Source organism: Megalopta genalis, unplaced genomic scaffold, assembly GCF_051020955.1.
Source record: "Megalopta genalis isolate 19385.01 unplaced genomic scaffold, iyMegGena1_principal scaffold0086, whole genome shotgun sequence".
Classification (NCBI taxonomy): Eukaryota; Metazoa; Arthropoda; class Insecta; order Hymenoptera; family Halictidae; genus Megalopta; species Megalopta genalis.
This window is the reverse complement of record NW_027476155.1, coordinates 174,180-187,012: the sequence shown is the minus strand read 5'-3', so window position 1 is coordinate 187,012 and position 12,833 is coordinate 174,180. Positions and strand designations below refer to the sequence as shown.

Below are 12,833 nucleotides of genomic sequence, written 5' to 3'. Positions count from 1 at the left end.
GCAGAAATGACTTTATTGCCGGAAAGAAGACGGCTCGAAAAAATCATCAACTTAGAAACTACAATTGTTCCGCGTTAAAAGTATTACAGAAGCTATCTATATTAATAAAGCATCCGCGACTCGACCGATCGACCCAACACCGTCGGGACATAAGCATACAATAGATTCCGAAAATTACCAATAGTAAAATTAACAATAGTATCTAATTATCCGAAAAGCCGTTATTTCCTGCCTGTAAGGTAATGAAAGTACATGTTTCAAAGCTCTTAGGTTTTTATATTTATAAATTACAATAGGCATAATCTTATGTGTGCCTAACGCATTTGCACATAAGCCAATTGTAATTCTATCTTTTTTCGCCTCATGTCCATTAAGACTTGTTGTTCCGCGTTAAAAGTATATAGAAGCTATCGATAGTAATAAAGCATACGCGGCTCGAACGCTCGACCCAACACCGTCCCTACCATACAATAGATTCCGAAAATTATCAAACGACTCCATCTGTACTGCAAGCGTCTTTCCACAAACAAATAAGCGACCGTAATAATAGTATCTAATTATACCGAAAAGCCGTTATTTCCTGCCTGTAATATTTCCTTCAACGCTGCCTACATCTGGTCGCCAAAATTCTCTCACCGTCACGTATTCCCCTTACCTTCTGCACAACACCAATTACCCAATTACCCACTTTTTCCCCAGTCTTATTACCTGCGCCACGGTCAACCTTCGAGACGCGCGGATTCTTCGTGAGATTCACTCGCAGGTACGATTCATACCTGCAAGTGACTGTTACTTCGGGGCGGTCACCTTTTTGTTTTTCCTATGATCCCTTGATCCATTGGTTCCAGATCAGATACTGTATTAGGTGATAAATATATAAATATATAATATAAATATATCAAAACGACTGCCTCTCTTTCTAGATCCGGAAAACTTGAAAAAACATTGAATCCGAGTGTCTCATTGAAAACTTCACGCCCCTAACGAATCTTCTTAAAAACAAAACAGACAACGAACGGATAAATACTAACCAGACATCAACGCGTAAAAAATTTGGTTAAGACTCCGTCGATGGTCTCACCATCAACTCAATTCATTCTAAGCCAAGTACAGTTAGTCACCCTAGCGTTAAAAATTGTTATGTTATGTTAAAATATAGTGTTATTGATATCAGCCAATGTTAAAACCATTCTTTATCAACTTACCATCCGTATCACTCGAAAGAGTCATAGGAAATCGCGCAGACTCGGTGTCATACACGATTTAATCGGAGACTTACGACCTCCGTAGATCTAACAGTTCACTGTTCGACCTCGCCGGGAACGTTCTTCTCTAGCCAGTATTCTTGTTGGAAGTGCTTTCCATACAAGTCCACCTTCGTCCATATTGTAAACATTTTCCAAACTTATATTTTCTTCCTCTACCATCTTTTCAAAATCGATTATAATAGCATTTGATGCATCCTGATCAACACTAGCTTTCTCCCTGTCTATGTTTGATAAGCGTATGCCATGTTGTCTCTTAATCTTGTTAACCACCCATGACTCGCTTTAAATCCCGAATATGACGGAAAATTTTCTCTTAATTCCGCCACCTTGTCTAATATAAGAGCATCGGTTATACGGTCTCCTAGTATCCCTCTTTGTACGAACCATGATAATAATTTTTTATTTAGTATATCGTAATAATGTAGCTTTACTATTTTTCTTCGCTGAAGTTCGCGTTTATTTTTGTTTCCAAGCGCATTCATTTTTGTAGCATCATGTGAATGCGTTGAATTGTTCTAATGCCAATGCCATAATTTTTTCCAATATTTTTAATTGACAGACCTGTTTCTCGAAGATCTTTCAAAGCGTAAAAGCGTTGCTGCACGTTTAATGACGTATATTTTTATGTCGATGCCATAATATTAATAGTAAAGCTATGTGTATGTAATTTAGAGTGTAAAACGATTTTAAAAAACGATATTAATTGTCACAATTTATATATCACTAATTACACTGTCCGACAAGATTGTGACACTCCCTGAACAAGAATCCGAAAACCGAATTGCTCCATCACCCTCAGTTTTTTAAATAAACGAACTTTTGTAAGAACCCAAAATTTTCGACGAAAATGAGGTATTGCATGAAAAGTAAAAACGTTAGAAAGTTCTAATTAGTGTTAAAAGATAGAGGAGAGTTTCCCGAATATAATGGCATGCAATTTATTAATTGTTTTTGGTCCTAAATAACAATAAATTAATGTGAAAATTTAAAAAAGTGTCGACGTGAGCAGTTTCTGCGCAATATTTTTGTATTTTTACGAAAAGTTTTTTGTTCAGCACGAAAACTCTACCCAGGATCGGATTCTGTAGACATTTCTGAAGAAGAAACGGCCCGGTAAAAGCGTCGGAACGATATACATTTCGAGTAGATCGAGAAAATGTTCGACGGCAACATGTACACGACGTTTTGCCGCCATGAGCTTCGCTGCTCGCTTCTCTCTGTCTGACAGGGCCGAAACTACGCGTAATCGACACCGATGGAGAGATCCAATGGGGCATCCACTTTTCGTAAATAATATTTGAACTTTGTTTAGTACTTCAATGTTCTGTTTTTTTTTACATATTTCTGTGGATAATAATCACCAAACTGTGTTATATTTCACACAAAAAATCACACCAGAGTATTTGGAGTTGGTAACTCCTCTATCTTTCAACACCAATTAGAACTTTCTAACGTTTTTACTTTTCTCTTGCAATACCTCATTTTTGTCGAAAATTTTGGGTTTTTACAAAAGTTCGTTTATTTAAAAAACTGAGGGTGATGGAGTAATTCGGTTTACGGATTCTTGTTCAGGGAGTGAAGCTCTACAAGAATTTCATAGTGGCTATAGGAACCCAAAAATCGTGTCGGACAGTGTAAAAGTATGCCAAGTCTGCCCAAAGTATGCCAAATTTATAAAATTATATGCTTATCCATCGCTCGAAATTAATTTATATAAAAGTCACAAAATATATAGGAGCCTACTACCTTTTTTAGCTTAATTTTGCGAAATTGTTTAAATATTTCGTAATAGCGATACCTTCCATTTAATAAATTATTTAAACAACGATGAGAATAGAAACTGAAAAGAATTAATGGCCGGGAAGTGTGTTAAAATCGTATCAAATGTTCGAGTCATTATTAAAAGTACGGCTGTTCGTTGTTTAATCAATGACGTAATTGTAGCAAGTATGAACGTAATGAGATAAATTAAACGGCGTGTAATTATTTCACGTGAAAAGCCGCCGAACCGAAAAGCGTAATTTAAAATAAATAGAGGGACCGAAGATTTAAATATTGGTGAGGAAACTTCCGATGGGGAATTAAATTAGCTCGTAGGAAATTTATTACAGGGAGTTGTTGGCTAATTAGCCGGCTGAACAACGTGATTGTATCATCAAATTTTTCATTTTATTTGATCTCGCAGAGCGTACAGAAGCATTACATCGGAATCTACTTTTAGAGTCCTACAGATCGATCGTCATCGCGTTCGCTGTAGAGTCATCAGAAAATCCAACGTGTATTGCTCATCTGCGATACAGAGAATGTGCCGAAATTAAATTTCGCAGTTTCACCAGGCTCGCTGAAATAAATCTACACATTGTTGGAATTATTATTCTCGCATCGGATAACGAATTTTTGCAATGTTAATTTAATTCCCTCTTTTAATGTCCCCGTCTATTTAATATCCTTAATAATTATTATTTAATAATCCCAGAAACTTCAATAAAAATCACTCAGGATTAATGAAATAAAGTTTTGAATTATTTTGTTTCACATGAATTGCTAAAAGTCCACATTTTGAATCCCCTAGGCGCTGTTGCCAGCACATAAACCAATAATTCCCTAGCCTTAAACTGCCACGGATTCGTGAAAGGTCGTTTAATATTTTTTGATTTTGCCCGAGCCCCATGAATCATGCGTTTAATTAAACATCTTATAGAAGAAGAGAAGAAATTTTAATTTTGTAGTGTAAGAAATACGTCGTGCTGCAAAAGTATCCAAACGTAACCTCACATTTACTAGATTCAGAGCTAAAAAATCAACTTTTCGTTTGAATAAAGATTAAAATAGATATTTACTGTATAGATGGACTTATAAAAATAACATTTTCACTAGACCACCACTCTGTCCCCAAACATTCTATTTATAAATCAAATCTATAGCTTGCCACACACTGAATATCCAGAGACAAGCCAGCAATTTATGAAACACAAAATTTCCTGGACTGAAAAACTGAAAAATCTCAAGCTGAAAAACCATTAATTTACTTAAGCTTCTGTCACGAAGGAATCCCAATATTATAATGTCTGAAACTGTTAAACATAACCTCACATTTTTTACACCTGAAGCTAAAAAGGAAATCAACTTTTCATTTGAATATGGGTCCAAACAATTCTGCTCTACATAGTAAAAAATCCCCTAGAATTTAATATCGTAAGTAACCTGCACTGTTATGAATTTATAATCCAATAATTCTCTAGTTTGCCACTTTGCGAATCCCTGTGGATAGCCACCAATTCATAAAACAAGAATTCCCCAAACTGCTAGACTCAGAATTGAAAATTTTTCCTTCTCAACCCTACGAACTATCAATTTACTCAAGCATCTAACTTGAAGGAATCTCGATGCAGAGTGCCGGAAACTGACAAACATAACCACACATTTCCTGAACTTGGATCTAAAAAAGTCAACCCGTCCATTTGAATTAAGTTCCAAATAATTCTGTTCTGCATTGATGCAATTATAAAACAGAATTTCCCCCAGAATTCAACATTGTGAATCTCGTAAAACCAGGTTAACAAATAAACAAAAACTTCCCTAACCTGTTTTACTGTGAATCCCCGAAAGATAGCCACCGATTCATGAAACCGAAATTCCCTAGATTCATAAAATTGCCTGAATTCATATTTCAATAGCACCCCCGCGTTGGTTAACACTCCGAAGTCCCTAAATAATGCTCATTTAACACATTTCCTCACCTACCTCTAAGCTTTTGGGTCCTTGAGGAAACGAAAGTCAGTCATCATCTTGCCAAGGTGCATGGGATGAGTATGAGCCCTCATGTGCATGTGATGCATGTGATCAACAGGTCCTACGGCGGCAGCCCTTATCGCCTGTTGATTGCAGTTGCAGGTCATCCCTTCGCTTTGATGAGTGCAATGAGGCACCTTGACGATAGTTGGCTCAGGAACGACCACCATGGGCTTGGAGGGCACGACAACCAGTTTATCCTTGCAAACTGGGGGCACTGGGACCAGCTTAATGGTCTCGATCACCTGAGTCTGCGGTTCCACGATCCTCTCGGGCTGGGGCTGGGGCTTTACAGTGACCACTTCGGGGACTGGAGTCGGTGCTGGGACCTCGACTCTCCTTTCTACGATCTGCACCTTCGACTCCTGAGGGCAAGGTTGAGATGGCTGGATGATCTGCAGAGTCTGCACCGAAGGGACCACCTGCTGGTGCATCATCTGCTGGGGAACCACCTGTTGGGGCACCACCTGCTGGGGGACCACGAACGACTGCTGGGGCACCACGTATGCCTGAGGATGGAAAACTATTTCATAACACACACAAGCTCCGTCGGTACGAATTTTTAAGAACTATCAATTAGCGTTGAAGTTTGGAGATCGGTACTACGCCAACAGAATTCACAGTGGCGATGAAATCAACGATATGGCGGAATAGCAGAGTTGGACATTATACAAGTAGAATTTCATTTGAACAATCCGAATAAATTTTATGAATATTTTTTCGTACAGTTTGAAAATAAATTTTACGGATAAAATTTTATTCGACTAATCTTTCGAATAAATTATTCAAATATAACTTTATTCAAATAACGAATTCAAATAATGATTTGAATAAAGTTTTATTCAAATAATGATTCGCGAATAAAGTTTCTTTCAAATAATGATTCGAGTAAAGTTTTATTCGAATTATGTTACATTCAAATAATGATTCGAATAAATTCTCGAATAACGTTTCGAAGACATCCTTTGAATCAATTTTTCGAATAAATTCTTCGAATCACCGAGAAATTAAGTGTTACTGTAACCATAAGCGATAAAAAAAACTTCGAACGCATAAGTTCTCCCTTTAAATTATACAAATAATTACAAAGACTTATGACACAAAATGGAGAATTACGTGTACATTTTCATCGATCGAAATTAACAATCGATGAATTATTTACTAAATGAGAGCTCTTACGAAAAACGAACAACTTTTGTCGAAAACTTTAAATCTCTCACGATTCTCAAGAAATAACACAAAATCAAGATACATGCAGATCATAGTGAATTTATGCGTCGAGAGAAGCATGGTAAATTAGAAAGCACGACGCAATTGCTACCTGAGGAGCCTGGAAGACTCCCAGAGACTGCACAGGCTGCGGGGCCTGCTGGAAGCTGTAACTCTGCATCTTTGGCGCCACCTGCGATTGTTGCACCACGCTCAGGCCCTGCATTTTCATCTGCGACCCATCCTGAGACACCTGCTGTCCATTTTGAGCACCTGGACGGATCTCCACGCAGAAGGACGCCTGCTTCTTCAGCCTGTCCTTCTCAGCACCCGCATCCTCCAAATGGAAATCCTTGGGACTGATCGCCGAGGATTCGGCCATCTTGGTCTCCAGTTTGCCAGCTGGCATTGCTTGCACTGCCATCGCAGCTACCAACAAACCGCACAGACATGCTGTTAACGAATTCATCGATGTAGAATCGGTTGAACAATCGTAGCGAACTGAATGCTTGGACGATTTGGCTGGCTTTTAAACCGATTTTTCGGTGTGACGACACCGCTCACGCACTTTTTTCCGGAACGCAATAGTGCTGAGCGTGCTGAATTCCGACGTAGAGCAGCACGGGCGGGGACTGGCTTCGGGAAATGAGGATGAGGGCGAGAATAAGAATAAGAATGAATCTGAGAATGAGACTGAAAATGGGACTGAGAATGGGGCTGAAAATGAGGCTGAGAATGGGATTGAGAATAGGTCTGAGAATGGGTCTGAGAATGGGTCTGAAACCGAGAATGGGACTCAGATTAAGACTGAGTGTAAGACTGTGAATGGGAGTGAGTCTGAGAATGGGGCTAAGAATGAGACTGAGACTTAGACTGAGACTTAGACTGAGGCTGAGAATGAAATTGTATGTACAATAGTCGGAACGATGGTATTTCGAGAGAGCCGCTGTTTCTGTAGTAAATAGGAGAAAGTTGAACAAGGTAATTTTACATTGTGTGTCAAGCTCAAACGTCGGGGAGTGTGATCTTTTTTCCAAGGAGTACGTCCCTGCACTTGCAAAGTACACTTTTCTGTCGAATGAACGCTGCGGTTTTATTTACTTATTGTTAGCTTGCTTCTTTACGACGGCCTGAGGAGGGTTTGTTCAGAAAGTTGAACATGTTTATGTTTACGGTGATATTTTGGAAATGTCAACGCTAGTTATACAGGGTGTTCTATTTAAGACAAGCCTCTTAAATTATCTTGTCAAGGAGTTATTATAATTTTTATCGAGTTTTCATATAATTGTAATTACTAAACTGCGGATCTTTATGCAAAATATCAATTTTCCAACACGGTTGTAAGAAATATCTACATTGTGTAAAAATAAATTGTTTCTTGGAATAGTTTTGATAAGTCGAAAACAGTGTGACACATTTTTGCCATAAATGCATAAAAGTCTGCAGTCTGATAATTACAGTATATTCAGTATATTCGACACGGTATATTCGAATTACAGTATATTCGAATGTATTGGATACTTGTATTTATTGTAAATCATAATTAAATTACAATTTTTGTTCTGAAGATAATGGTAGTAAATTATAAGAGATACAATTAAATGTGCTATTAAAAGTTGCAACATCAAATGAAGGAAAAGAATTAAGATCATTCAAATACAGTTCCTACACAATTTTTATTGAAATCGTGCCCAAAGTAACTTGAAAATTACAGTAATAATAACATTGAGGTTACCGCAAATTTTTAATAAATATCGATAATTGAAATCAAAGTTCTGATTGAAATTAATTGATTGAAATATCAATGATATTAAATCACAATTAACTTACAATGAAAGTTGCTGTTAAAAGTTATAATATTAAAGAAGCCAAAAAGAAAAGTCATAGTCTTTTATATGATTTTCATTGTAAGTGTGCCCAAGTTAGTAAGATTGAATATTACAATCGTACTTATATATAAAGTGAAATAATATCGAATTTTCAATTAACATTTATAATCACAATTGAGTTACAATTCCAAAAATAAGAAACAAGTATAATAAATCAGATACTGACAAAATTTATCAACGAATCCATTGTCAAAAATTTGCCAATAAAGGCCGGTATAAACAATGTTTAAAAAAACATCCGTCCAATGAAAGCTTCCACAATTTCCACAAAGTCTTCGTTCAAAATACGTCCGAATTCATGAAAGAAACCAATTTAAATAATAAAAATAATAATAATTGCTTATAACGTTGCTAATAATATTTTCTCAACAATTAAATACGGAATCACGGGAATTGGCACGGAATCGCGGTAAAGGTCGCCCGCGTCGCGTTTCAAGGCCCGTATTTAACAAACAACGTTGCAAATAACGATTGCAAAGCCATATTTCGGCAGGCGGTGGTTTCTGCTGGCACAAGTTATTTGTAGCTTCATCGTATTTCGACATCGCGGCGAGCCGAATTTAGGGCACTTTTGACCGTTCTTGCCGGCAACACACTTTCATTATCGTCAGCATATTATGGTTGCGTTCCCTTTATCCCGGCGCGGCGCGGCGCCGTTCGCGCTTGTTTTCATACACCGACAATACGTAACGCACAATACATTACGGTAGACGCCGGCGATTTAATAATGCCGGCAGAGGAGGTGGCATTCATGGAGTTCTTTCGCAAGTGCAAAATATTCATGGAATATTGACCACGGAGCCGCTTCTGCTCCAATTTCAATTAAAGCGTTCCGCACGTCGAGCACGTTTCACCGCCAACAACCCAATAAACTAATTATTAATTGCTGGACCAAATCGTAAACGAGCGCTTTTTCTCCAAGAACGTTGATTCTCGTTCGATTTTTAAAGAGATCGCAGTCGCTCGGTGTCCGGGTGCTTCGTACACCCCCCTACAAAAGTATCAGAAGGCTTGCAGAAAATTCGATAGGAAATTGCCTGAAATATTTTAACTTATTCTTAAATTTACTTCTTCTTTATTTCTTCTTTATTTTCCATGTTTGTTTATTTTTAATATTATAATTTATGCTAAATAAATATAGTTCCAATACTTTTGGACGAGGATGTATATTATTTTGTAACGCTCAATGTGCTCTAGAAGAATGCACTGTAACGTGCACTGTAGGGTAAGGGTCCCAATTACCGACACATTAAGCATGATTTTTTGTTCATCTGTTGCATATATATATATAAATACTTGTAGAAAGCATAAATTTGATGTGAAATTAATGAAGAATAAAAATAATGCAGATGTCCCAATTACCGACACTTGAAAAAGCTACTTGTACCAATTATTTTGACCCAAACACCGATAAGATATTCATTTTCGAAATTATTTATACAAAAATTAACTGTTAATTCTAACGTATCCAACTTAAGTGAAACTATTAAATTATATTAATTGCATCATTAACACTTTGACTACGTCACCTGTATGCGAGTGACAAAATTATTTAAAATCTAATTTCTATGCTCATTCATAAAAGTTTCTTAATTCTATTAAGATTTGCAATAGATAAGAATGTTGAAATAGTAATCGATGTCATATTACTTTGCTTTGCAAGTTTAATTTAATTGATTAATCAATTAAATGATTAATCAAATATATGAAATTTTGAAATGTTTTAGTATTAATAATAAAATTGTTAATATATGAATAATATTAATATTAATAATATTATTAATGAATAACTTTTAAATGATCTAAAAGTATCCCATTCTCGCTGTTTATTTAGGAAAAATTATACGAACGTACGAATATTCTTTTATATAGAAGTGTTTTTCTAAAAATCGGAACAACCAAAACAGAAATTGATCTTCGGTCATTTTTCGAAACGAGAGTAATAAGATCATGGACTTAAAACTTTGTGGACAGATTAGCTGAAGCCGGAATAGTCTGTAAAATTCTTTCCACGCCAGAGGAATGGTTCTGTCGGAAATTATACTGCTTCTTGCAACGCGCTCTCGAAAGATTGCATGGCGGCCATAAAATCAACCTGCTTTGTTCTCCGAACGAGAGGAGAAACAAAAAGATTGTTAATCTGCTGGAGTGTAGCGGTTCCCCGGCGTGGAATATATGAAAAATTCTAAAACAGTACGGTAAAAGAAATGGATAAAGCTGGAAAGGGAAATTTGATTTTTATCAAGAAATGGAGCCGTTGTTTTGTTACTCGAAGTTCTAAGTTTGCGGATGTCAATTCAGTGTTCCGCTCAAATGTTTGTATGCAAAATGGCTGATTGCATTTCGAGGCGAGCAAGTATTTGATTTATTAAAATAGAAATACTTTCAAGAATCGTTTACGCGAATGTCAATTTTATTTTTGGAATGTTTGTTGCGTTAATATATCTTGTCGAAAAATTTAAGTCAAATTTGAATAGTTACGCATAAAATCAATTTTAAAGTATAACAATTAAGACAGCATTTAATTAAAGCATATGTAATGATGCGTATATAGAACAAATAAATAAAGCATAAACAATTATGTTTATACAAAATGAATTTGAAATAAGGCGTCACTAAAATTACATGTAGATATGTATATTTTCGAGAAGACATTAATAATTATGTACATATAGAGTAAATTAGAAATAAAATATGAATAATTGTATAAAATATATCGTATAAAATATACCCTGAATAAAATATAAATAATTACGTATGTGTATATAGAATAAATCGTATAAAAGATATAAATAATTGTGTACATGTAAAAAGAGTTCTAAATGAACTATAAATAATTATGTATATAAACTATAAATATTGAATAAACTCAAAATAAAACTAGATTATTATACACAAAATAAATGAATTGAATGCAACAAATTTAAATTTTGTAATTTTTAATCTAATATTACTGCACATTAAATCTCGTTGAAATACTCATGTTAGATTTCGATGGTAATATATGAGAAAATTTGCGCGATTAAAATCAATGCAGTCTGCAGCAACAACAGTTAGTATGATATGCATGCCAATGTATTCACGCAGAGCGAAGAGAATCTCAATCCACAGGAAATAAAAACCAAACTCACTTTTGTATTCGAAAAAAGCATTCGATTATCGGCTCTAGCTGAATCATTTATATCCGATAACGAAACGAAAATATGACAACGCAGGAGCGAAGGATTAATATTTTTCCAGAACTTCTGGATAACCCTAATCTCACGGAAAGCTTGCAAATTTTGTATCAAACTTCTCATCATTCATTTTATAAAAGTTATTTAAACATTTTATAAGAATTATAGAAACATTTTCTAAGAATTATAACTACATTTTGTAAGAATTACAACTACATTTTGTAAGAATTATAACTACATTTTATTAATCGAGGAAACATTTTCTAAAAATGATAGAAACATGATAAGAGGTATGGAAGTGAGAGACACAGGTTAATTACTTAACACAACGTGGTTTAATAAACATTAGTACAAAACGTGGCTAGCGTGCACATGGGTCCCACAGACTGTGACCATAAGAAACAAGCAGAGTGGTACGCGGTGGACGCGCCGGTGACGCGTCGGCGACGACCTCGGGGCGGCCAGGATGAGGCACTAAGGGATACGAAGATATCCCTAACAAAACATTTAATAAAGATTATAAAAACATCTTACCAAAATTATAAACGCATTTCACAAAAATCATAAAAAATTTTATATACAAAATTATATATTTGATAATCGTCGTATTTATAGAATATCATTCGTAAACAATTCTATTATAACATTATAATATAATTATTTAGTCTAATCGTATTATAATAACATTACAATTATAAAACATATCTAATTAGATATGTCTAATTATAAAATTCGACAGATTTACTTATTATTCATTTAGTTACTCATTTATTATTAGTGCTGGTTCCTAAATTCAAGAAAACATATAAATTAACAAAGGATTAACAGCGTTTTTATTTTATTTTTATAATGAAAAATCTTTTCGATGATAAAGGAAATTCTCCAATTTTAATTTTTGTAATATGATGTACGAGGACGAGAATTTCCATGAATATTGTAATTATGTAATGTATTATTAAGTGTTTTATTCAGTCACGTGGGTACAGAAATGAGAGATTAATGAAATTAAACGGTTAACATTAAAAGAATGGTATCAATGGAATACTGTTCGAGTCATTGCAATTGGAAATTAGATCGTGAGCAGGTATTTATGCAATATTATATAACAGGCCTGTTTTAGGAAATATTTTAAGACATTCGTCCAGATAAAATATTTAACGAAACATTGATTAGGAAATTAAATATGCTACAATTTTTTTAACGACATTAAATTTAAAAAATTAACTGTTATTGGCAGCCTTTATTATACGAACTGGTGTCACAGTCTAAATCAAGCTTTATACGACATACTATTGTGTTCAATAGTACAGATGTAGTATAATTATATACTATATCTGTATTATTGAATACAAAACAGTGTAATAAAAAAATTTAAGTAACTGTAAAAACACTCGAAACTTCAATGCGAAAGTATGGATTGAAATAAAATTATTATTATTATTGTTATTATTATTAATACTGAATATAATCTTATTTATTACACAAATCAATAAACACTG

At 34.9% G+C, this 12,833-nt stretch overlaps 1 protein-coding gene across 1 annotated transcript; it reads right to left on the bottom strand.

Moving 5' to 3' along the window:
* Positions 1 to 3,415: 3,415 nt before the first annotated feature.
* Positions 3,416 to 5,512, bottom strand: LOC143262080 (uncharacterized). Its single transcript, XM_076528041.1, has 2 exons — positions 5,013 to 5,512; positions 3,416 to 3,557 (listed from the first exon to the last, which is right to left on the bottom strand). Exon 1 carries the CDS (start codon positions 5,495 to 5,497, stop codon positions 5,015 to 5,017), a length of 483 nt encoding a protein of 160 aa, XP_076384156.1. The 5' UTR covers positions 5,498 to 5,512; the 3' UTR covers positions 3,416 to 3,557; positions 5,013 to 5,014.
* Positions 5,513 to 12,833: the final 7,321 nt, after the last annotated feature.

Coding starts and splice junctions, on each gene's coding strand:
- LOC143262080 (XM_076528041.1), bottom strand. CDS start 5,497: ATGATGCACCAGCAGGTGGTCCCTTCGGTGCAGACTCTGCAGATCATC.